Here is a 26,559-nt window from a genome sequence, read left to right as displayed (position 1 = left end):
TCTCTCAGTCGTCTGCGTGGAAGAGCCCTGCAAATACACCTGCACCTACTCTGCAGTAACACAATGGGTGGCATCAGTGGTGGGTCCTCATAGTGATACCCAGGAGCGGGCATTATTGGACACAACAGACAGGATTCGCGCAGACATGGCAGTGGTGGTGCCAATATAATGTGTGATGTTTGTTGCTCTGAAATTCAATATAGGTAACACCCATCGCAAACCCTCAGACACCCTTGTGCATCCCCTTCATGCTCACGACACGTTTGCCTTACGCTGCCTAATGCACATATGTGATGCATGCCCTGTGGCTGCAGCACAGGTGGTGGCAGGTTGAGTGAGGCTGGCCGTGAGGGAGATGCACGAGAGGGTGAGTATGGGATAGAGCCACGAGATTGTATGAGGATTGGGTTGCGTGTTAGTGGCGGGGTGAGTACTGGCGAGGTGAGTAGGTGCAGGTAAGATGAGGATGGGGTTTGAGTGGGTATGAGGGGTGATGTGACAGAGTAGTGTTGGCGGTGCCGAAGGAGATGTGGGGTGGGGACAGTGTTGTGGCAGACGGAGTGTAGGGGAAAGATTACGTGTTCTCACTGTGGCTGACCTACTGCGGTCATTGGAGCGCCTCCTGCACTGTATGCAGGTGGGCGATATGTTGGTGGCGCAGGTGACCCTCTCTGCCACCTCGAGCCAGGCCTTCTTGGTGGCAGAGGCAGGCCGCTTCCTCCCGCCCGCCGGGTGGAAGATCTGTGTCCTCCCCCTCCTCCTCACCCCATCTGATGATACCTGGGGTGAGGCATCATTAAACTGGGAGCAGCCTTCCCCCTGGGCTGCTCCATGCTGTAATTTGTTCCATTGGTTGCAGCATCTGTCAGTGGAGGACTGCCCCTTTAACTAGAGAGCCTCCAGCTGACAGATCGTACTGCGCATGCGCAGCCCGCCCGACGCGCAGACCAGCAGCGCGGACCCCGGAGGAGCAGGTAAGTGATTCCAATTAGTGGATTGCCTGCTACGATCGCGCGGGCAACCCACTAATTTCACCGGGCGCGGAGACCACGCTCCCGAAACCCAACCCGCCAGAAACCCGCAGGCCTGCTAAAATCAGGCCCCGTAGGTCCAAAGTCACCTATTCCTCCCACGCATGCTGCACTTACCACATGTCATGTCTCAAATTACTCAAATACTGTATCCCAAAATTTTATTTTCTGAAAGAAATCTAATTTGCATTTTAATGAATCAATGCTAACTGCTTCCACCATCTCCCTAGGGAGTCTGTTCCACAGATTAACCACTCACTCACTAAAATAGTGCCCCCAGCCCACGATGAGCGGGAGAGGGGTTGAAAATTTTAAAACGGGGAACGTGTACCCAATTCACCGCCTGTGGTCATTTTGAAGGCGGTGGGTTTCGTGTCGTGTGAGTGTTCTGCTGTCGAGAAGCAGGACACCTTATTAACATACTTAAATCAGGCTCCCATAGTACAATTGGGAGCCTGATTTAAATTTAACAGTTGCCGCATGGGTTTCCCAGGACTCAGGAAACTCGGCAGCGAAAAGGAGGATGGGAGCTGCCAGTTCCTGAAGGGTAAGTGTCTTTTACAGCACTCCTTGTGGGCCAGGAGGAGCAGGAGTGCCCAAGGGACCTCGGCCGTGCCCGCCTGCCGCTGATTTTCCTGCCTAACAGCCGCCCAGCCTGTCAATTTGGCTGGCTGCTGGGCAGAAAAGGGAAGAAAAAAATTATAATGAGGGCCTGCCGTTAAATTCGGCAGGACCTCCACGTCCCTGGCCTTGCCGGGTTTTCCCTCGTGCTACTGCACCCTCCCTGTAAATATCGGAGCCATTGTTTCCGCAGGGAGCAACATGCTCAGACATCGTATTCTTGGAAATTACAGATGCACAGTCTGTGATTTACCATCTATTACATTGATAAAATTATAGCTATTACAGAAAGGTAAAAAATGTTGAGGATTAACCAGGTGCTAATCTAGTTTAAAAGACTACCTCGTTACAGCTTTGACTCAGTCTGCATTGATTATTTCAAATAGTTATTCATTGTTTCTTGTAATTCACCATTTCTAGGCTGGTTTAGCTTTTTATTTCTGTTTTTTCTCTACTTTCATCCTTCAGAATTCATGTAGTGTGCAATCAATATACCATATGGTTCCAGATGCTGCAGCATGGAGATTGCTGCATACCTTTCCACACCAATGTTTCTCTGTTGATTGGCCAGCAGGAAGTACAGAGTTGTTGAACAGCTAAGCAGTGCACCCTGTCACTTTAAGCAACTTAAGCAAATTGTGTAAAAGCCTCAATATAATAGATGGTAAATCACAGGCTGTGCATCTGTCATTTCCCAGAATATGATGTCTGGGCGTGTTGCTCTCCACTGGAAGCAAGGAATCGGCCCTATGTCATATAATATAGAAAGTTTAATCCTACCTGGAATCATTGCATCTTAGGGCGAATTTTTCAAGGCTCTGTTTTTTGACTGGGAGCATGGTTTGTAATATCGGGCACAAGGTGTGCACGTCAAATTCACAGTGCTCCAAGTTTAACCAAAAAAAAGGTTTATTGTTTTTTTGAGTCTGTGTTGCTGTCCAAAGTAGCCTCATTATACTTGTAAATAACATGCACATGCATGGGAATTGGTCCCATGCAGTATCTCATAGTTTGGGAGAGGCCTGCTCTTCCAAAGTGCTGCTCGTCCCTATAGAACAGGTCTGGATGGCCTGGCCTTTAGGAGTTGGCATCTTAATGCTGAGTAGCACTTTTAGTTTACTTTTTTTTTGCCTTTTTACCTGGTTTGATCTGAATTTCCATTGGGGAATTACTTTTTGGGGGTACTGTTTAGGCCTGATTTATTTTCATTACAAGAACTTAATTTACAACTCCTTTTCCCCACAACGCCCTTGCTTCCAGCTGTTATTCTGCTTGCAGCAAGCAAAGTGGGCAGAACAGGAATTTCTTTAAGAATTCCAACTGCAGTCTCAAATTAAGAGAAGGTATATCAGTTCATGAGGGTGCAACAAAGGCAAGTGCGATGCTTCTCTGGTGTTATGTACACATCCTCCTTACCCAAGAATGGTCATGTACTGACCCGGACAGCTGTATCAGGCCAAGTCAGAGGAGATCAATCTTTGCCACCTTGCCATCATAAGGGATGCTATCACAAAGTTATGCCATCTCCTTGAGGCTGACCCATAGATAACTTCTACTGCATGGATAGCCCATCCCATTGCTGTCAAGGTCACTATTAAATGAAACTTTTACACTACTGGATCCTTCCAAGAAACAACTGGTGACATATGCCAAATCAATCAGTTGGCTGTGCACAAATGCATCAAGAGACATTAATTGCAAAGAACAACACATTTAGCACCGCTACCCATGGAAAGGAGGCACCAGTGTGACAGGACACAGAACAAACCATACATGGTGTCTTTTTACTACCTTGCAAAGCCCTTTCTCTCCAGCTGTGCTGAGTCATTATCCTGCTGCCTGAATAATCTTACATCTTTGCTTAAAAGCATCTCACTTACTGATCCCAATGAAGTCTCTCTTGTGGCCAAAAGGATCCCGATTACACAATGCATTCCCCACACCTCCAGAACATAAATGGCATTAAGCTAGCTTAAATACACTGCAGCTGTCAACATCACCTAGTTCATGTACCTGTTAAGAAACTCATTTTCTAACAGAACAGCAGAAACATATGTAGATTGATTATGGTGCCAATGGAAAACATGGCAGTTTCCCTTTCAATAACATAATACAAATCACGACCCTTGTGGCCTTCAGTTGGCTTTGGTTTTATAAAACCTCTTTACAATTGGATCTCAACACATACGTTCCAATGCGATTCCTCCCCTCCAAATTCCCCTCACATCAAGAAAGTAGATCACATTAGATGAATCAATGTGTCCTTATACTTGCACGGTTGCATCATAATACATAGGCTAGATGTAAATAATACCCACACTGCAGAGAAGGAGTTCTCTTTCTTGGGTTTCTTCTTCTCTTGCGCATCACTGAAATCTAAAGCAGCTTTATCCATTCCCAAAAGTTCACTGATCCGATCTCTTCCATAGAATTCTCCATACTTATCCATAACCTGCAGGAAGACAAGATAAACTGTTATCCAAGGATTGTAGCGTTAGATGAAACAATGAGATGAAAGGTTTAAAGAAGATAGATTGTTCAGCGGTAGAACATTTTCAAAAACACATATTAAATGCAGTATTATGTTGCATCTGAAGTCATTGGCCTCAATGTAGATGCATTTGAAGAAAGAAGTGACATTACTGTACGAATGCTGAATGCGCTCGTATCAATTTTCCCTCCCTGTTATTTTGACAGAGGCCTTAATTTGTTTAAAATAATTCAGTTTAACACCTCTGTTAAGTAGCACAGCAAAGAAATAGATGCTTGTTAAGCGTCCTATGATAATACTGTTGACAGTAATTTCCATCTTAAAGTTACTATCAGCTGAACTTACTTGGTTTCAATCTTTTTCATCAAACAATACCTTGAAAGTTATAAAGTTGAAATAAATGATTTTGAAACTAATATTCTTTGAATGAACTGACATATTGGATGTTCATCAATTTCAAATTAGCAGTGAGTAAACAGCCATATAAGGATCAATGGGGTCGATTTTGAATGCCTTCGTCTGGTGTTAACAGGGTGGCAACAGCTTCAAAATAGGGTCAGTCGCCTTACCATCCCATTAACATCGGCGATGTGGCCAGCTCCATTTTAAAAGGGGCCTACTGCCGGGTGTCCAAAGTGTCCTTCTGATTCATGCGATTGGACCTTTTTAATGTGGAAATCGGGGTCCTGCGACATAAATAGGACCCCAATTGCCATTTTAGTTAGGAACTGGTCGGAGTCTGAGCCGTGCAGGCTCCTATCAGTTCCATGCGCCATGGAACAGAAAAGGCCCGCCAAAGGCAAGTGTTCAATTATTTTTGTGGGCCCTAGAGGAGCAGGAATAATCTGGGCAGCTGCCGCCCTGGGACCCCGTCTCCCTCACAACTTACCTTGCTGATAGCAGCTCCGGCCTGATTTTCAGGCTTCATTCTGGCGAGTTGCTTTGAGATGCCTGTTTGGCACCCTGCAGCTCGCCTACTGAGCCTCAAAATGATGGGGGCCTCTTCGCCGGCGGAATGGGCGGGACCAGCGCACTCCGCCAGTCGGCTGCCCAAAAGTGAAAATCTACCCCATTGTGTGCAGAATGAAAGAAAATCACAGTAAACTTAAGTTTGAACTTGCTCTTTACCTTTCTCTTCACAAACTTGTCCCAGTAGTTATAAGGGAAGGATCTGAAAGAGGAGGACAGAGTTAATATCAATCACATCTCCTGGGTCTCTTGCACCATAAAGGGGCTGAATTTCCTGGTCCGATGTTGGCCCAGGCCAATCCAGGCACCGCCAGGGGAGGCTGAAACAGAATGCGATTTTGCTTTGGACCTTTATTAGCATTTAAAAGGGAAGACTTCAGGAGCACCTGGAGGTGTGGATGTGTGCCAGAGAACTGGAGAGAGGCCAATTAAAAAGGGAGACAGAGCTAATCTGGGTAATTACAGTTTACTGTCTGTGGAAGAAAACTTTTAAAGCCTTTAATTAAGGATTAAATGACCACGTACCAAGATAAAGAGAATTTTTAAAAAATTCGTTCATGTGATTTTTTAAAAATTCGTTCATGGGATGTGGGCGTCGCTGACAAGGCCAGCATTTATTGCCCATCCCTAATTGCCCTTGAGAAGGTGGTGGTGAGCCGCCTTCTTGAACCGCTGCAGTCCGTGTGGTGAAGGTTCTCCCACAGTGCTGTTAGGAAGGGAGTTCCAGGATTTTGACCCAGCGACGATGAAGGAACGGCGATATATTTCCAAGTCGGGATGGTGTGTGACTTGGAGGGGAACGTGCAGGTGGTGTTGTTCCCATGTACCTGCTGCTCTTGTCCTTCTAGGTGGTAGAGGTCACGGGTTTGGGAGGTGCTATCGAAGAAGCCTTGGTGAGTTGCTGGAGTGCATCCTGTGGATGGTACACACTGCAGCCACTGTGCGCCGGTGGTGAAGGGAGTGAATGTTTAGGGTGATGAATGGGGTGCCAATCAAGCGGGCAGCTTTGTCCTGGATGGTGTCGAGCTTCTTGAGTGTTGTTGGAGCTGCACTTATCCAAACAAGTGGAGAGTATTCCATCACACTCCTGACTTGTGCCTTGTAGACGGTGGAAAGGCTTTGGGGAGTCAGGAGGTGAGTCACTCGCCGCAGAATACCCAGCCTCTGACCTGCTCTTGTAGCCACAGTATTTATGTGGCTGGTCCAGTTAAGTTTCTGGTCAATGGTGACCCCCAGAATGTTGATGGTGGGGGATTCGGCGATGGTAATGCCGTTGAATATCAAGGGGAGGTAGTTAGACTCTCTCTTGTTGGAGATGGTCATTGCCTGGCGCTTGTCTGGCGCGAATGTTACTTGCCACTTATCAGCCCAAGCTTGGATGTTGTCCAGGTCTTGCTGCATGCAGGCTCAGACTGCTTCATTATTTGAGGGGTTGCGAATGGAACTGAACACTGTGCAATCATCAGCGAACATCCCCATTTCTGACCTTATGATGGCGGGAAGGTCATTGATGAGGCAGCTGAAATGGTTGGGCCTAGGACACCGCCCTGAGGAACCCCTGCAGCAATGCCCTGGGGCTGAGATGATTGGCCTCCAACAACCACTGCCATCTTCCTTTGTGCTAGGTATGACTCCAGCCACTGGAGAGTTTTCCCCCTAATTCCCATTGACTTCAATTTTACTAGGGCTCCTTGGTGCCACACTCGGTCAAATGCTGCCTTGATGTCAAGGGCAGTCACTCGCACCTCACCTCTGGAATTCAGCTCTTTTGTCCATGTTTGGACCAAGGCTGTAATGAGGTCCGGAGCCGAGTGGTCTTGGCAGACCCCAAACTGAGCATCGGTGAGCAGGTTATTGGTGAGTAAGTGCCGCTTGATAGCACTGTTGACGACACCTTCCATCACTTTGCTGATGATTGAGAGTAGACTGATGGGGCGGTAATTGGCCGGATTGGATTTGTCCTCCTTTTTGTGGACAGGACATACCTGGGCAATTTTCCACATTGCCGGGTAGATGCCAGTGTTGTAGCTGTACTGGAATAGCTTGGCTAGAGGGGCAGCTAGTTCTGGAGCACAAGTCTTCAGCACTACAGCCGGTATGTTGTCGGGCCCCATAGTCTTTGCTGTATCCAGTGCACTCAGCCTGACACATGGAGTGATTCAAATTGGCTGAAGACTGGCTTCTGTGATGGTGGGGATATCGGGAGGAGGCCGAGATGGTTGCAAACGCTTCAGCCTTGTCTTTTGCACTCACGTGCTGGACTCCGCCATCATTGAGGATGGGGATGTTTGCTTTGATCTGATCCGTTGGTTGTGGAATCGCTTAGCTCTGTCTATAGCATGTTGCTTCTGCTGTTCAGCATGCATGTAGTCCTGAGTTGTAGCTTCACCAGGTGGGCATCGCTGGCAAGGCCAGCATTTATTGCCCATCCCTAATTGTCCTCGAGAAGATGGTGGTGAGCCGCCTTTTTGAACCGCTGCACTCCGTGCGGTGAAGGTTCTCCCACAGTGCTGTTAGGTGGGGAGTTCCAGGATTTTGACCCAGCGACGATGAAGGAACGGTGATATATTTCCAAGTCGGGATGTTGTGTGGCTTGGAGGGGAATGTGCAGGTGGTGTTGTTCCCATGTATTCCCATAGAATAGTTAGAAGTAGCCAGTATGGACTTCAAAAAGCACGATCGTGCTTGGCAAACCTCATAGAATAGGCAACAGAAATGGTACATGGGGAAATGCAGTGGATATAGTGGTGTGCATGAACTTTAGGAAAGCCTTTAACAAGGTGCCACATGGGAGATTATTAAAGAATATTAATGGAAATGGAATTGGGAGAGGATAGAAACTTGATTAAAAATTGGTGAGAAGGGAGAAAACAAAGAATTGGAGTTGCAGGAAGTTTTCCAGAGTGGTTGGAAGTGGGTAGTTGTGTTCCACAGGGTATACTTCTGGGGCCAGTAGTGCTAATGATTTGGATATAGGCCCAGAGGGAGTGGTGTCAAAATTTGCAGATATCAAAATAGGAGGTTTAGTTAATTCTTTAGAAGACCAAATGATGCTGCAAAGGGATAGTGAGAAAATGGGGCCACTGGCAGTGCAATGCTGATGGCGGAGGTGTGCCGAAGGTCACGTTGCAAGATGTGGCGTAACTCCTTGTGAAGCGCAATCTCTGCAAGGACTGCTCCTAGGGCATCACTGACCTAAAAGTTAGGCAAATAGGCTCTCTCCCATATACAACTCGCCATCACCCCAGCTCAGAAGGGGACTCTACCCTATCCTACTGTGAACCCTCTCACAGAGATACACGCTCCTCTTCCAAAGCTCCTAATTCATATTGGGCTCTTTTTTCCCCTGCAACCCAGGTATCCTTTCTCACATCACATTCCAAATTGGAGAGTGAGTGAAGACTGAGCAGTTAGCAAAATCGTTATAAACATAAACTATAAAATTAAATAAACTATAACACTACGGTTTTGTGGTAGACTAGTTTTATTCGTAACAATGCAAAATGTATACGATCTGAATGGGTTTTTCCTGGTCTAAGATTTTAAGGTATAAATTTCTCTTTATGTTATCTTAGCACATTGGTCTACATGTTTGTGTTAAATTCTTGTTGGCACTATTTTAACACAGTCATTAACTTGTTTAAATAAAAGGATTAATGACCACATGAAAATAGCACAAAGAATTTAAATCAACATGTTACACAATGTGGTAAAACTACTGCACAAAGATTTAAACCACCCCCACACACCACGTTTATTTTCAGATGTCACTTTGCAGTGCTTTCACAGTTCAGATGCCCTGTACCCATAGGAACATCGGAAAAGGAGTAGGCCATTTTGTCCCTCGAGCCTGTTCAGCCATTCAATGAGATCATGACCTAACTCCATATACCCGCCTTAGCCCCTCAGGTACGTTGCCCAGAACTGAACACAGAACTCCAGGTGTGATCTAACGACGGCTTTGTATAGCTGTAGCATAACTTCTACCCCCTTGTATTCTAGTACTCTAGATATAAAGGCCAGCATTCCATTAGCCTTTTTGATTATTTTCTGTACCTGTCCATGATATTTTAATGAACTATGTACATGGACCCCCAAGTCTCTTTGGACCTCCACTGTTTCGAGCTTTTCACCATTTAGAAAATACTCTGATCTATCCTTTTTAGGTCCAAAGTGGATGACCTCACACTTGCCTACATTGAAATCAATTTGCCACAGTTTTGCCCATTCACTTAATCTATTAATATCTCTCTGTAATCTTATGCTTCCATCTACATTGCTTACAATGCTGCCTATCTTTGTATCATCAGCAAACTTGGATATGTGGCTCTCTATCCCGTCATCTAAGTTGTAAATAAATAGTGAATAGTTGAGGCCCCATCACAGATCCCTGTGGGACACCACTAGTCACATCCTGCCAATTTGAGTACCTGCCCATTATCCCTAGTCTCTGTCTCCTGCCGCTCAGCCAATTTCCTAACCAGGTCAATAATTTGCTCTCAATTACATAAGCTTCAACTTTAGCTCACAGTCTCTTATGAGGAACTTTATCGAATGCCTTCCGGAAGTCCACATAAACAACATCCATAGTCATTCCCCGTCCACTACTTTAGTTAGCTCTTCAAAAAATTCAATCAGGTTCGTCAGACATGACCTACCCTTTAAAAGTCCATGCTGGATCTCTCTGATCAGCTGAAAATTTTCAAGATATTCAGTCACTCTATCATTAATTATAGACTCTAGTAATTTCCTGACAACAAATGTTAGACTAACTGGTCCATAATTCCCTGGTTTCGTGCTCTCACCTTTCTTAAATAGCAGGGTGACATATGCAATTTTCCAATCTAAAGGAACGGTTCCTGAATTGAGGGAACTTTGGAAGATTATAGTTAGGGCATCTGCAATGTTCTCACCTACTTCATATAAAGCTGCTGAGTTGCTGACTTAGGCCCAATATTAATGTCATTTATTTTTAAACTATTGTTAAGTTTTTCAGTCAGATCTTAGTAGCAGGAGTACATGGAAATTACACCATTTGACCCAACCAGCCCTTGTTGGTGTTTATCCTCCATACCAGCATTGGTTCTAATATCGTATGCCTGCCCTGTTCTCATATTCGTTTATGCCCTTTCTTTCAACCATCTATCTATAAAATTACATAGAAAACGCAACGTTTAATGCTACTCACTGTGTGTTTATAACCAGCCTGTCCCACTGGCCCTTGATGTCATCCTCTGAAGGCTGCTCTGTGATGTATAACCCATCGAACTCCAATTTCCTGGCAACCTCTTTTTCTCGCTTGAAAATAACCAGTGGGACCTACAAATGAAATAAGTAGATAAACTCATCTGAATTATATCACAGTTGGAATTTTATGATCATCAACCTACCATTTTATGCATTCTCTTGTTATCATTTAACTACAGACTGGTTTATGACCTTGTGCAAGAAAGCCATAGCTGTTCACTGATGAGATACAAGTGATCTGCATCTTATAAATGCTTGATGGTTCGCTGCAAAGATGATAGAGATTTGGGTAAATGAGTGATTGCAGGCCTTCTAGTCCTTGGCACAACATGTTGGTATACCACAGCACTGTGCAGCACACTGTGATAGATGGGCTATTTTTTTTTTCAGTGTTGTGGAACATTAATTTAAAAAGAGTGACTGGCACAATCAAACTGCTAAAATCACTCTTAGCTTTATGTTTATTTCTGTTGATTTTTTAAAATATATTTTTGTTTATGGATTTAATACCAACATCAGCGGGGGTACTGGCCTGGAACAGTCATGTTGCTATTAGTGAAACAGTTGAACTGATTTCAATACAGTCAAAAACCTGGGGCACTTCAGTTTTAGGTATCTATGTTAATTCAGTCCCCTTGGGTTTCATAACAAATCCAAGACAGGAACATTACATTTTTGGGTTTCTTTTTTCCTTTTTTATTCTAGATATTTTTGGTCTCTGTATTTCAGACTGGTTTAATGGATATGCCCTAGCTCCCTACATCCTCAACAGCACTTTCTCTTGCCCTGATATTTAGGTAAAATATTGTAGTGTCCTCAGGCAATGAACAGAGAACTATTTTCAGATTGTCTCAGCTACTCATTCTATCCTGTGCCTTCACCAGGACCTCATTGTCTTTGGAAGATGGCAGAATAACACCACATGAGACCTTGTTTTAGGCTTCAACTACCAAACAAATTTGTTAAGTAGTAATAGAACAAGTGAATAGTAGCAGTAATATAACATTTTTACAGTAGTTAAGCTTTGTTAGCTCTTTGTATAGTAGAAAATAATAAATAGTTCACAACTCTTCTAATGCAATAGTTTATTTGTTTTGCTTTCCTCACCAACTATGGAGGTTATTTGGTTTATTTACCAGACAGATTCTCTTTAAAAACTCTCTGATTTCAGAAAGATTGGCTGATAAATAAATACCTTCAAAATAGTGAGAAGGGCTTCATGAATTTAAACAAGTACCTGTCAAATTCAAAAGGAGCTACCAATCAAACTCATATTTAAACAAATCACACAGAATGTTTATATTTCAATTGAGAAGCTTGGCTCTGCCATTGGATGCTTGTTTTTCAGACAACAAACTGACAATTAACTACAACAAAATGTGACAAAATGAGCTGAAACATTCTTCTATGGATCCAGTTGTTTTTTTTAGCCCATTAGGTACAGTGCCAGAATTGAAAAAAAAGTCAAAACACAGCAAACTCTTAAATAAAAATGTCGCATTTTTTTGTCACAAGTACCTTCAATGATGTAACCAGCGCTCAGGGATTTTAAAAATCCCCCCATAATCCAAAGGGTGTTAAAGCCAGCAATAATTATTTCTGCTGTTTTGATTTTTTAAAATATTATTTTGGCATTAGTTCTAAGTCTTAAATTACTTCATGAATCTCACTGCTGGGTTAATTTACTGCTGTGAACTATGCTATCCAGTGACTGTTGTAAACTTCACAGAAAAAAAACAGACTAATAATTAAAAATACAATGGAACATTTTAACATGGAAGCACATGTCATAAGACGGTAATGTCCATCTGAAGCTAAATACTAATAATGGACCTCATGTAGAGAATTATGTGCACTTTTCATTGTCGTAGAAGATTTTCTAAAATGTGTAATATATACTGACCATGCTATCTCCTGATAAACAACTAAACAAATTGTATCTTAATAAATGTGCAGTGATTCTATCAGACTTGTTAATCCTGCAATGTAACTCTCTTCTCACATCAATGTCATGGGAGCAGTGAGACCTGCTGATGGGACAAAAGACAGACCTACAATGGAATAAAATCCATCTGATAGTTCATTGTATAGACTAATAATTGTGATTTCAAGACTGTAATCTAATGCCGGGTTTCAGGTGATGGTTTTAAACTGTTTCAGCTTCACTTTCACATCACTTTGCTGATGTCGACTGAATCCCTTGATTAGATTACTGCCTTATAATCATTCCTAGGTATCCAATATCGTCAATTAACCTGCTGTAGACTGCAGAAAACACAAGAGTCATTCTCATGAAAACTCAAATGACAACTGGGGCTGCTAAAATGGTAAGCTCTGTTATGTAGGCAAAACAAATCACTGAACAAGAGTTTAGAGTTAAATACAATTAAATTGTTCAGTTAATATAAATGAATACAATGGCCCTGAATTTCTGCCTTGGGCACAATCGGCAATTGGATGCAAATTGTGCCCGAAAATTATACTGGCTGGGTTTTTTCGTAAGTTTCCGCTAAAATGCATTAATATAATCACAAAATTCTCCATGGATCAGCGCAATCCAGCAGCTTAACAGAGCATAAGCGCAATAAAAAATATTCATTGAAGTATTTAAGAGTGGTAACCTGGTGCAGTTTTATTAATACAGCTGAAAATGGGATTATCACAAACAATAAGTATTTTCAATAAGACTGTCCAGTTAATAAGCCTGTAAGTAATCTGATTTTAAATCACTGAAAATTACTTTAAAAAACTATACTCGATGACACAAAGATTGGTGGCATTGTAAGCAGTGGAGATAAAAACATAAAATTCCAAAGCGATATTGATAGATTGGGTGAATGGGCAAAACTGTGGCAGTTGGAATTCAATGTAGACAAATGTGAGGTCATCCACTTTGGATCAAAAAAGGATAGAACAGGGTACTTTCTAAATGGTAAAAAGTTAAAAACAGTGGATGTCCAAAGGGACTCAGGGGTTCAGGTACATAGATCATTGACGTGTCATGAACAGGTGCAGAAAATAATCAATAAGGTTAATGGAATGCTGGCCTTTATATCTAGAGGACAAGAGTACAAGGGGGCAGAAGTTATGCTGCAGCTATACAAAACCCTGGTTAGACCGTACCTGGAGTACTGTGAGCAGTTCTGGGCACCGTACCTTCGGAAGGACATATTGGCCTTGGAAGGTGTGCAGCGTAGGTTTACTAGAATGATATCCGGACTTCAAGGGTTAAGTTACGAGGAGAGATTACACAAATTGGGGTTGTATTCACTGAAGTTTAGAAGGTTAAGGGGTGATCTGATCGAAGTTTATAAGATATTAAGGAGAACGGATAGGGTGAATAGAGATAAACTATTTCCGCTGGTTGGGGATTCTAGGAGTCGGGGGCTCAGTCTAAAAATTAGAGCCAGACCTTTCAGGAGCGAGATTAGAAAACATATCTACACACAAAGGGTTGTAGAAGTTTGGAACTCTCTTCCAAACGGCAATTGATACTAGCTCAATTGCTAAATTTAAATCTGAGATAGATAGCTTTTTGGCAATCAAAGGTATTAAGGGATATGGGCCAAAGGCAGGTATATGGAGTTAGATCACAGATCAGCCATGATCTTATCAAATGGTGGAGCAGGCACGAGGGGCTGAATGGCCTACTCCTGTTCCTATGTTCCTATACTGAAGCATTTACTGCTTTCATTAGTGTACACTAGTCAGTTTCTCAGTAAATTAAATATTTTTTAATATTTAAAAACATTTAAAACATGGCTACTAGTGCCTGTGCGCCTAAGAAAACAAGCTTAATTTTAAGGCCCTCCTCGCAGGAGGGCGCAATCAGCAGAAACTCGCCATCCTCGTTGTTTTGATTGGGGAATGTGGCCAGTTTTGTGGGCGAGGCTGGCTTCAGCGTGATTTTTTTTGAGCCAGTGCAAAACATCGCGGAAACTCGAATTACGCTGGGTGTAAATTACGCGCAGTGTAAATCGAAATTCCACGATGTTTTGCGCCTTCTAGCAGAAACTCTCGGCCAATGGGTTTAAATATTGAAAGTTAGATAAAGTTACCTTCAAAGAGCTGAATTAGAACCTCAGTTTGATTCTTGAAAAGCAATTCGCAATTTACATAATCTGTACATATAGCCTGCATAATGGAGCAATTGATTTATTTGTGAAGTGTTTGTAATGCCCAAAAATGTCTGTTGCCTTACTTTTAAGCAGTAATAACCAATGATACAGAAAAAGGAGATGACAGTATGCAGGATAGCCAGAATTCTCAGAGTGGGCTCCATGTAGCCACTGCTTTCTTGTAGAACATAATGCACTGTGACTCTGTGCCCACTTCCCATACCGCTCCATCGAGAACTTCCACCTTCTTGATTGTAAACACCAAGGATACTTTCTTTTTCTTCAATGGATGGTGACGTTGATACCTGTTGAAAATTGCTCATTAGTAACAGTAACATGCCACCAATGACCAAAATTTCGAACACAATTTGCAAACTTGCCTTTCATAGATGACGATAGAAACAAATCAAATGCAGGAGGATTTTAAGAAGGCCCTGTCTTCATAAACGTGTGCTTTGGCTAACAGTTTTTGGTTGGGTAAGACAAACCCTGTATTACTTTCATGTTGACATGATTCATAAATTGTGTAATGTTTTTCATAATGTGACTTTCATTACTACATTGCGTGTTTGCAAATACACAGAAAAAAGAATGCCGAACATTTTTTCATGAAGATTGCCCCTTTGATCTTGAGTCAATTTCATCAATGTGGGACAAAGAGTTATAATCATTTTGAATATTAATGCTTGAAATGTTTTTATTGAATGCTCGAAAGTGAACACTTACATGCACATCCTTTTTATAAAGGAAGGCATGGATGATGCAGCACGCAGGAGTAACCAATGTTTGTACACAATTTCACTTATGCTTGATGATGTTCCTTACTATGCCAATCTGACATCACTCTTATAGTCAAAGTAGACCAAATAGTGATGTCAGCAACATAAGAAACTGTTAACTAAGGTTGAAACTCATGGAATTGAGGGCAAATTATTGATTAGGGAATTGGTTGAGCGGCAGGAGACAGTGGACTCAATTTTGAAATGGTGGTGGGTTGGCAGCGGTGGGTGGGGGGGGGGGGGGGTGGGTGGTGAAGGTACGTGTGGCAAACCCGAATAAAAAAAAACTACTTTTCCGACGTGATTGCGATGTAATTGATGGTGATTAAAGTTCTTTCCAGGTTTCGCGCCCGGCAGCCAGCCTGATTGACAGGCTGGCTGCCGACAGGAGCTGCCATGCCGGGGGAGGGGGGGGGGGGTGGCAGTGAGAGAAAGAGAGAGAGCAAGACGTCATCCGGCACTGGAATAGAAGATCGGGAAGGGGAGGCGGAGAAGAGGGGAAGATCGGGGGGAGAGGAGAAGATTAGGGGCACATCAGGGCGGGGGGAGAGTGGAAGATCAGGGGGGAAGAGAGGGTGATCGGAGAGGGACATCGGGAGAAGAGGGGGAGATCGGAGAGGGAAATATCGGACATCGAAGCAGGGTGAAAAGGTAGGTTTATTTTGTTTTTAACATTGTGCAATGGTTTTTTATTTAATTTGTTTATTTTTGCCTGATCCGGCCCTTCACGCCTGATTTCTGTTAACCAAAGGTATGAAGGGATATGGGGCTAAGGCGGATATATGGAGTTAGGCCATAGAGCAGATCTTATTGAATGGCAGAACAGGCTCGAGCGGCTAAATGGCCTACTCCCGTTCCTATGTTCCAAAGAAATGTGACACTTTCAAATAAATTTCCACTGAACAGGCTTGAGAAATATAGGACAGAACTCTACTTCTGGGGAATACTGGTGCACTGTGTACTTTCTGTGCACACCATGGTACTCGAAGTGGCATTTTATTTGGCACCACCAGCCTTCGACTTTGTCCTTTGGATGAGGCAACAATGATGCTTTGAGTGGCCAAACCCTACCTACTCAGTCATTAATGCTGGAAACAAAACTCAAGAAATATAATTACATGAATTTGATAACTTTGTTGATTCTTTTTATTGACTAGTTTGAGGTTGTTAATAAGGTCTACCATGAACAAAGTATCCAAGTGGTTCAGTGACCACTATAACCAAATAATCACTTTTAGTAGTGTTGGTTGGGGCATAAATGTTGGCCAGGACACCGAAAGAACTCCCCTCGTATTCTTTGAATAACATCATGAGATCTTTTACATCCAACCGAGAGGGCAGATAGGCATTGGTTTAACATCTCAGCTAAAAGACGCACATTTGATAGTGTAGCACTCTCTCAGTACTGCACTGATGTGTCATTCCTAGATTATGTGCTGAAGTCTCAAGTAATTCTAGTCAGTATCTGACACTATAGCATGGGATTTTAACTCCCAGTCCTCATCTGCAAAGGTCTCATCAGTCTCTCGTCCAAACTCAGGTGGGAGTGGGATTTTGGGCGGTAGGTACGGGCCCTGGCATTCAGGTAAGTGGTTGGGACGAGGTAGGGAGGGCATCATGGTTAGGGGAGGGAAGCCTGTGATAGGGGATGCCCAAGATTTCATTGTGGGGCATGGAGGAGCACTTCTGTCCCACAAGGAAACAAAAAAAATAAAAACTACTTACCATTCTGGGCCTCTTCTTGTCCCAGCTCCTCTTGTCACCAGGTTGTCCTGACAGGGAAGCCACAATGGCTTCCCCACCCAGACCTCTGGCGAAAATTGCACTCAGAGCCCGATGAAGCCATCGGAGCCCGATTTGGATATTTAAAGACGGATCTCGTTGTCTTCCGGCATGTGTCCCTCTTGCCCGCCCAGTTTCTGACCGGTGGGCAGGATAAAAATCAGCCCTAATGTAACCAGAGGCAGCAGTTCTATTGCTAACAAATTTTGATTGGTTTAGTTTGGTTAGGTGTCAAATTTAAACTAAATTAGGAAATGCATTAACAAATGTCAACAGACTCTTTAGCTTTGATGATAAGAGAGAATAAATCATATATTGTTACATCATTTGTATCAGTGAGAAAACCTCATAATGAGAAAAATAGTCAACATGAAGGAAGTCAATTCACATGGTAAGATTTTTTTCCCCAGAATTATACAATAAAATTATACAAGGTAACAAACCTCTTACCTTATAGAAGAGGAGAATGAAGTTAATTGCAAAGGCTACAAACAATGCCAGCATCCTCATGTTGTAAAAGTTACGTGCAAAGTAATTCTGGAAAGATAGAAACAAATGAATTATGGAATGTTTTACTATAAACAAAACTCTGAACAATAAAATTCTAACTGGCGATAGAATCCAATGAATCTACACTGATGTCTTCAACATAAACTAAAATAAGATACTCACGAGTAGCTTCTGTTGGTATGCCGTAATTTTCTTCCAGAAGGCAGATTCTTGTACTTCTGGTTCTTCTGCTTTCTGTGCATGTCGCTGTCTCTTTCTTCGTCGAGGTTTCTGTTCTGTAACTTTTTCCTCTTTTTCTCCATCTTCTCCTCTATAATCCAGAAAGCAAATTGTTATTTGACAAGCCAAAACCAAAACCAAAATATTCAACGTGCCCAAGTTCAAAAAAAAACTTCCAAGTGAGACACATGATATATAAAATATTTACAACTAAGCACTAGTCGATCTCCTGTGACATTATACACAGGGAGTCAAGGCCAAGTGTAGTCTTCAAGTGAAGTGGGGTTCGAGAGCGGAGGATAATTGGACCAGAGGGCGAAGGTATAATTCAATCACCATTTTAAAATTATTTATTCTTTTTTATAATACTTTAATTTAATATTATGTGGCAAAGCATAGAACAATTTGGGAAGCAGAGAGGTCGAGTTGGTTTAAACATAAGAGATTCTCTCCAGTGCAGGCTGAGGATGTGGGAGATGAAAAATGATGACACAACACCACTACTGGTGAGAGAGTGTAATTACAGTTTGACAAGTTCACATTGGCAGTTTCCATTATAGAAGGGCATGGGAACAGCACCACCTGCAAGTTCCACTCCAAGCCACACACCATCCTGACTTGGATATATATCGCCGTTCCTTCATCGTTGCTGGGTCAAAATCCTGGAACTCCCTACCTAACAGCACTGAGGGAGTACATACACCGCACGGACTGCAGTGGTTCAAGAAGGCGGCTCATCACGACCTTCTCAAGGCCAACTAGGGATGGGCCATGTTAGCGATGCCCATATCCCAAGAATTAATAAAAAAAAACATCGACAGAGGAATTTATAATGGAAAAATTGACAAGTACATACAGATGTAAGATTTTTATTTCATATTGCCGTGTTAGCCATGGTTCAGTGGTAGCATTCTTGCCTCTGAATCAGGAGGTTATGGGTTCAAGCGCCATTCCAGGGACTGGAACACATAATCTAGGCTGACACTCCAGTGCAGCACTGAAGGAGAGTTGCATCGTCGGAGATGCCATCTTTCGTATGAGACGTTAAACCTAGGCCCCGTCTGCCCTAAAAGATCCCATGACACTATTTCGAAGAAGAGCAGGGGACTTCCCCCATGGTGCCTTGGCCAGCATTTATCCCTCAACCAATATCACTAAAAACAGAATATCTGGTCATTATCACATTATTGTTTGTGGGACGTTGCTCTGTGCAAATTGGCTGTCGTATTTCCTACATTACAACAGTGACTGCACTTGAAAAGTACTTCATTGGTTGTAAAGCACTTTGGGATGTCCTGAGGTCATGAAAGGTGCTATATAAATGCAAGTTCCTTCCTTTATTTCATTCATTCACCTGGTACAGGAAGTAACCTTAACTGAAATGTGGTGAAGACAAAAATTTCCCCAAGGTCACTTTCATGGTGTAATTTAATTTGATAAAAGTCCCCTGTCTGTGCCCTCACTTTGTCAAAGGAAATCAATACTGTAACGATTCCGATTCATCAAAATACTCACTCAGCTTTTTCTGATTCAACTTTATGGTCTTCTTTCTCATCTGTCTTATCTTCCTTTGTTTTTTCATCCTAGGAATACATTCGAATATAAAATGATTGAAGTAAAATAGGTTTGTATCTTTTTTATTAAATCGTGTTTGGTGTGAAGTTTTAACCCAAGGAAAATTTAAATATCAAGATGAATGGCCAAGGGAGTGACATTTTAGTGGACGTAAAGAATGGGATTGGGTCAGATTATGAGTTAGGTCATGATTGAGGTGGAGGGACACAAAGACTTAGGTGTGAAGGGGAGGATCCAACTGGAAGTGGGTAGTTGATGATAGTCAGCAAGAATTTAGGGCAAACATAGGCAGATTTGTGTAACTCTGAAAAATCCGGAAACCCACGTCCATTTCGCATGGTCAGCGGCAGAATGGCACATTTAATTCCATGGGATATGCTGAAAAATGTCACAATGTCTTAGATGCTTTTAATCTTACAAAGTAACAACAGTGAGATGCACAAAGTCTAGTTTCCGTATAAACTCAATCAAGTGGAATGGAAAGAGAAAATGAGAAATTGTACTGGATTTATTATGAAAAGTATTATTTGTAATTTTATGATTAATATGAAAAGTTAGTTTAACGATGTCCCTGATATTAATGACACTGATAAATTATAAAAATTCAAATCAAAAAATGAGAAACTTCTTCACATAAATATATATGAGTAAATTCAGCAATCCCATACTTCCAGCAGAGAGCCACATTCAAAAGGAATGCAAATTGGAAAATCGGAACTATAATGTTGTAGCCCTAGCTCTGATTCACTTTCACTTTGAGCATGGCTGACCTGCAGGGAGCATGTGATTGCTGAATTTACCCTAATGACTGCAGGCAAGAAGGAAAGAAAAACTCTGCAACAAGTCTTTAGTAACCACCGCAAGAGATAGCTGTTCATGTTATGCATCACCTGGTGGCTGCTTTGAAGTTCTGGAAGTGGCTCATTAGGAGATTGTGGACTAATTAGATCACTTATGCCAGCATTTGGATTATGTGGTATCAGCTTGTACTGGCCTCCCTCACGTCGTAGGTCTAAACCAAAGATGTCAGATAGGAAGTCAGTCTCCTCGGTGATAGCTGTTAGGTCTGTCAAGTCTTCAGACGGCAGGGTTGGTTCTGTAACCTTCCCCTCACCTTCTCCAACTTCACCTCGTACCTCATCATGAGTTGGATCTGGCATGTTGGCTAAAAGTTCTGTCACTTTAATCTTCTTGGCTCCCTCAACAAGGCTTCCACCCAAGAAAGTGCTATACATGATGCGGAAGAATCCACGGAAAACACTGAATACAAAATGGGAGAACCCTATCAATAAACTCCAGTAGAAAGAGAACAAGGTCATAATCATGTCCTTCATTGTCATTTTTTTCATTTTTTTCATCTGCTTTTTGAGGCTTTTAGTTGTGAGCAACTTCATGAGCATCATCACATTATACCTGAGAGCCATTAAGGCAGATCTAATTGTTGTCATGGAAAAAAAGCCCATTTTGGGATCGTCTTCCTCCATTTTATCCTTTTGAGTCTCCTCTTTACTCACAGACCTCTCAGTGGAATCTGACTCTGAGATTTGTGCTGCTAACTGCATTTCGAAGATAGTGTCTTCACAGAAATTGACAAATAGTTCCATTTTTTCTTTCTCTCCTCCTTCATTTACAACATCAAAGATGAACTGCCTCTTCGACTCCTTTACTTGAGGCTTCTCCCACTGAGTCCTACTAGACTCACTGATCTCAAAATATACCCTCTCAATACGTTTGGCACTTCCCATAATTTCTATACGGCCTAGAAATGGTTGAAAATAGTTGAGGACGCTCTCTGCCAACTCAAGGAAGGTCTGTAGCCGAGTATCATGGGGCATGTGCTCTGACAAGTTGGTGAGTAGAACAGCAACATTGAAACCAATGTCTTTTGCAGGTTCATGAAACCTTTCAACAAACTCTTCATAATCCAGCATCTCATTCTCATCAGTCTCTGCACAAGAGAGTAGGAATTCAGTTTCTGACTGTGTGTAGTGTTTGTGACTCTCCATGGCCTTCTGGAAGTCCCGCTTGGAAATCAGACCTTTGCTATCAGGATCGTATTCTTTGAATGCGTCAGATGAGGTTAAGTTCTTTAGCTTAAGGAACATATCAAAGAATTTGAGAATCATTTCCACGTTGTTTGAAGATTCCACCAACATGTCCACCATCTGCTTCCCAATAGTCCCATTGACGACATTGCCTGAAGTAAATAATTCATATAACGTTACATTTGGTTCATTACTTTTTCTTTATTTTCAAAGTTCCTTCACTAGTAAATGAAATAAGTGTTTGCTTTGTTTAGTATTGCATAGAATACAGCACAGGAGACATTCAGCCCATCGTGCCTGTGCCAGCTCTTTGAAAGAGCTATTCAATTAGTCCGACTCCCCTGCTCTTTACCCATAGCCCTGCAAATTTTCCCCTATTTTCAAGTATTCATCCAATTCCTTTTTGAATGTTACTACTGAATTTGCTTCCACCATCATTTCAGTGCAAACCAGATCATATCAACTCGCTATATAAAAAAAAATTCTACTCATCTCCCCTCTGATTCTTTTGCCAATTACCTTAAAGAGTTAAGGCATGATTTAACTGATTTGATCTATTCAGACTTTATTGTTCAGTAGTGATGTATAGTATTTTATAAACTGAAGGCCCGATTTTAATCCCCCGTGCCCACGAGAACAAGGCGTACAGGGGAGTATAATAGAGGCAGTGCCCTTCCCTCCAGAAGGATGTGGTAAATGTGCCGCACACCATTTTTACAAGCACGTCTGGGGCAACGTGTTAGGCCATCGGTTCCCTGAAGAGAATACACAAAAGTTGGGCTCCCATGACATCATGCGGACCTTGATGCGAATCTAACCGGCAGTTGCATGTTTGGCGCAGAGTGCAGGCCTCGCCAAGGAGGAGCATGCCCAGAAGAGGGCCTAGAAGGTATGTTTTTAAAAATGTTATTAAAGGTTTCCTTGTGGACCGAGAGGAGCAGGAGTACTCCTCTGTGCCTCACAAGGAAACCTGGGGCCTCCCCTGCTCCAAGCTTTCCTGACTCTCCACGAACCATGATCACTGAACAATCCCACCACTTAACTGATTGCCACGCACTGTTCCCACGGGTCCCCCGTGTTGGCTTTCTGCCTCACTCCCGTTCCGGCTCTACGTCACTTCCACCAGGTTTGGGCAGGAGTCGGGCATAAATTATGTTAATAAGGCCTAGGAGTTAAAATAGCCTGGGCCTTACGCCAGCCCTGCGCTCGCCTCTGGCCTCTAGTTACTGTGTGCAATATTAGCATATAAACACTTAATTTTATGAGATATTGCTTCATCTGTTGTTTTTAACGGAGGTATTAACCAGGTAATTTTAAATAGGCTAACACCTCTGTTAAAATAGTGGAAAAAGTAATGTTATTAAGCAATTGTACACGGATACCACACACTAATTTCTAGGCTATAGTCTCATAATTTTACAGCCTCTTTTTATGTACTGCATGCCATAACGCCAAAGAATGCAGTGATAGAAATCATGTCCCAAATTTTCTACCCAGTCCCTGCCAATTTTCAGTGCATCTGGGGCAGGCAAGGTTGAAAAATTGCTTAGGAATGTGTTCCACTGCATGTCTTCCGGCATATTTCCTACAAGTTGCGTGCTTTCAATACTGCACACAAGGAACGCCTGTTCAGCAAGGGCTTACAGAGTGTGGCCTTGCACAGGTCAAAGCGGAGTCATCAAGACCGCAAAAGATTCTGGTGAGTTTTACAGACAACATGGAGGATGCTTGGATCCTTATAGCCACAGAAAAGCTCCATTCACAATCTGTTCTAGCTGATATTGTCAATGGTCCCCGCCTCAAGCACTGTCCCCCTTCCTTAAAAATCACCAATATTATTCCCCTCCCCAAAAAACACACCCTTGACCCTTTTGCCATCTACTACACCACCTCCAACCTCCCTTTTCTGCCCAAGGCCCTTGAACATTTCATCATCTACCAGCCCCATACCCAGCTCTCCCATAACACCATACTCAAATCCCTCCAGTCCAAATCCCACTATTCTTACAGCTCCAGAACAGTCCTAACAAAGTCACAAATGACATCCTCTGTCATTGTGACCACAGTATATTATCACATCTTGTGCTTCTCGACCTCTCTGCAACATGCGCCACGCAACACACTTCCTCCAACATATCTCCATCGTTGGACTACCCTTGCATGATTCCATTACTACCAATCTGAACATAGCCAGAGCATTTCCAGCAATGATGTCTTTCCCTCCCTTGCATTATCTCTCTAGAGTCCCCCAAAACCCATCCTTGGTCTCCTCTTCTTCTTCATCTACATGCTGCAACTTGGCCACATCATCTGTAGATACTGGGTCAGTTCCCATACCTATGTCAATGCTACGTAGCTGCTCCCTTGTAACTGATTTCAACAGCCACTTAAGTCACTGTCTCAAGCTGAACCAGACTGTTCAGAACCTTAGCCTCCTGTTTAACCCGAGCTGAGTTTCAGACCCAATATCCTCTACATCACTTAAGATCGCTTATTTCCACCTCCACAACACTGCCCATCTTTTCCCTTACCTCAGCTGCAGAATCTCTTATACATGCCTTTGTCATCTCCAGACTTGACAATTCCAATGCTCTTCTTGCTGGCCTCCTATCCTGCACTCTCCATAAACTCTAGTTTGTGCAAATCTCTGCTACCCGCTTCCTGTTTATCCACCATCTCTGTCCTTGCTGATCTACATTGATTCCCTATTCCTCAACAATTTAAATTTTAAATGATCATTCTCATTTTTAAATCTCTCCATGGCCTCACACCACCCTATCTCCACGAGCTCCTCCAGCTCTGTAACCCCCAAAATTCTTCATCCCTTTGACTCTGGCCTTTTGTGCATTCACCCTTCCTTCACCCCAACCTCATTGGCAAAGCCTTCGCGCCCCTGGCTCCTATTCCCTAAACCACTCCACCTTTCTCTCCTCCTTTAATAACCTCCTCAAAACCATTTCTTCAAACAAGCTTTCACTCCCTCCCTCCCCCCCATATCTATTCTTTCCTGGTTCGGCGTCCATTTCCATATGTTTAACTATAAAGCAACTTGAAATGTTTTTAACGTCAAAAGAGCAGTATCCATCATTGTCATTATCCATCAACAACCCTTTGCTGTTTTGACATGTTATAATACATCATGGATTGACATGGTTGTTGGATTATGCCAATCTTAACTTTTCTGGCTTTTTATTGGCCAAAAGGTGGCCTATAGAGCTATCTTTTGGAGCCAATCAAATCCCTTATTTAAATAAAAGTTTCTCCCACCTTCAAATTTAACAGTTCATTTATTGAAGATGTGACTGATTGGCTAGATAAAGGTAATGCAGTAGATGTAGTATATATGGCTTTCAGAAGGAGTATGGCAAAGGGTCACCAGAATAATGTCAGGGATGGGAAACTATAGTTATGGGGAGGAATGTGAGATACTAGGACTATTTTTGCTAGAGGAGATTTAATAGAGGTTTTTAAAATCATGAAGGCTTTTGGTAGAATGGATAGAGAAAGACTACATCCTTTGGATGTGGACTTAGTGATGAGGGGTCATTAATTTAAAATTATTACTGAGAGTGAGCAGAGAAGTTAGGAAAAATTTATTTATGTACAGGGTTGCTAGGGGATGGAATGCTTTGCCACAGAGAGTGTTTGAGGCAGAGACCGTTACATCTTTTAAGAGAAAATTGGATAGATATTTATAGCAGTGATGAATACAGGGCTAAAGACAAACGCGGGACAGTGGGAATAGTCTTGGATTGCTCTAGCATAGAGCTGGCACAGCCATGATGGGCCAAATGGCCTCCTTCTACGCTGTAAATTTTCATGGTTCTATTTTAGAGAAATAAGGTATAGAGAAGACAAGATTACATTATTTCAGGTAGAAAAAAACATCAAATATAAAAATGCGGCAAAATGAGAATGGGGGAGAAAGACAAAAGAGCAAGTAGAATTAATAGTAATTCTGAATTCAAAATTAATTTGAGTTTATTTTTTAAATTATTAATTAAAATTGTTTGTGTCTCATCTCATCTCACTACCCACCTTCTAGCATTGAAAGCAGCATAACCACCATATCCTTTTGAAGATCCATCAGCTCCTTCAACAGCTCAATTTGGCTAGAATCCTAGAAATTATAATATGTAGACACTGTAATAAATCATTTTAAGCCTTATAACTTAAAAAAAATTATTTTGCCAAATTTCTGAAATTGTAGTTGAATACCAAAGATCAAGTAATGGTATAGCGCTGTGAGGAAACATTTACAGAAAACACTTTTTAGATTTATCATCTACTATAAATCAACAAAGTACTGTTCAATCAATTGATAGTAGACTTTATTTTTTTTAAAAGCTTCACTTTGTTATAGTTTTTCCTGTTAAATTAGCCCTTAGTCTTTTATAAATCTACTGCATGGAGATAGGCACATGACCTGAATCTGGAATAAATGCCAATGCCCTCCTTTAGTTGGCCACCTATTTACTAACCTGGGACAGTTTCATTTGCATGTGGGCAAAGACATGAAGAAAGCCAACCACTGCATCCCATAGCCTGCTGTGCGCCAGACTCTGCTGATTTCCAGTACATGGGCCCTACAGAAGTAAATAGGATTTAGTACAATTGCAGTATATTATAGGACATGGGTCATTTCAGCTTATACTGGTTGATTACTAAAACCAGAATAATAGTTCCACATTTCTTGAAAGAAACTTGACTTATATATGACAACTTGTTTCAGTTGATTTGCACTCTTACCTCTAACTCAGAAGGTTGTGGGTTCAAGGCTGACTCCTGGACTTCAGCTCATTATCTAGGCTGACACTCCAGGGGTAATCAAGGAAAGATAGCTTGTACTCAAGTATCTTACACTTGAAACAACATCACAAATTGACCCGGTCTTGCATATGTCAAGGCCTTATCAATCTTTACAATTATAGTCCTTTGTTGGCTAAAAAAAAATGAAACTTTTGAGAAGAGAAGGGCAATTTTAACTTGAGACACACAATGGGCGTTGTGGGAGGCGGGCAGAGCGCACCTGCCGCTCATCTGTTATTTCCGTAGTGAGGCCTGAGACATTTTGAGGCCCAGACCTCATTTACTTACAACTGGCGAGCGACAGGTACCAAGTGGGTGCCCCATTGCAGTTTGCCGGTTGAGGGAGGGCAGGAAATCGGCTGG

At 42.3% G+C, this 26,559-nt stretch overlaps 1 protein-coding gene across 1 annotated transcript in view; it reads right to left on the bottom strand.

The window, feature by feature from the left end:
• The window catches only part of ryr2a (ryanodine receptor 2a (cardiac)), a 471,729-nt gene that overhangs the window by 33,710 nt on the left and 411,460 nt on the right, over positions 1-26,559 (bottom strand). Inside the window, exons 89-98 of the mRNA XM_067988444.1 lie at positions 25,869-25,973; positions 25,426-25,507; positions 20,233-21,539; positions 19,283-19,350; positions 17,711-17,858; positions 17,489-17,575; positions 14,561-14,782; positions 10,301-10,431; positions 5,272-5,314; positions 3,971-4,104 (exon numbers count right to left, since the gene is read on the bottom strand). Coding sequence (XP_067844545.1) covers positions 3,971-4,104; positions 5,272-5,314; positions 10,301-10,431; positions 14,561-14,782; positions 17,489-17,575; positions 17,711-17,858; positions 19,283-19,350; positions 20,233-21,539; positions 25,426-25,507; positions 25,869-25,973 — 2,327 coding nt within the window. The remainder of the gene's footprint in view (positions 1-3,970; positions 4,105-5,271; positions 5,315-10,300; positions 10,432-14,560; positions 14,783-17,488; positions 17,576-17,710; positions 17,859-19,282; positions 19,351-20,232; positions 21,540-25,425; positions 25,508-25,868; positions 25,974-26,559) is intronic.

Source organism: Heptranchias perlo, chromosome 8 (genome assembly GCF_035084215.1).
Source record: "Heptranchias perlo isolate sHepPer1 chromosome 8, sHepPer1.hap1, whole genome shotgun sequence".
In the NCBI taxonomy this organism is placed as follows: Eukaryota; Metazoa; Chordata; class Chondrichthyes; order Hexanchiformes; family Hexanchidae; genus Heptranchias; species Heptranchias perlo.
Note: the sequence above shows the minus strand (reverse complement) of the source record. Positions and strands in the feature narration are given on the sequence as shown.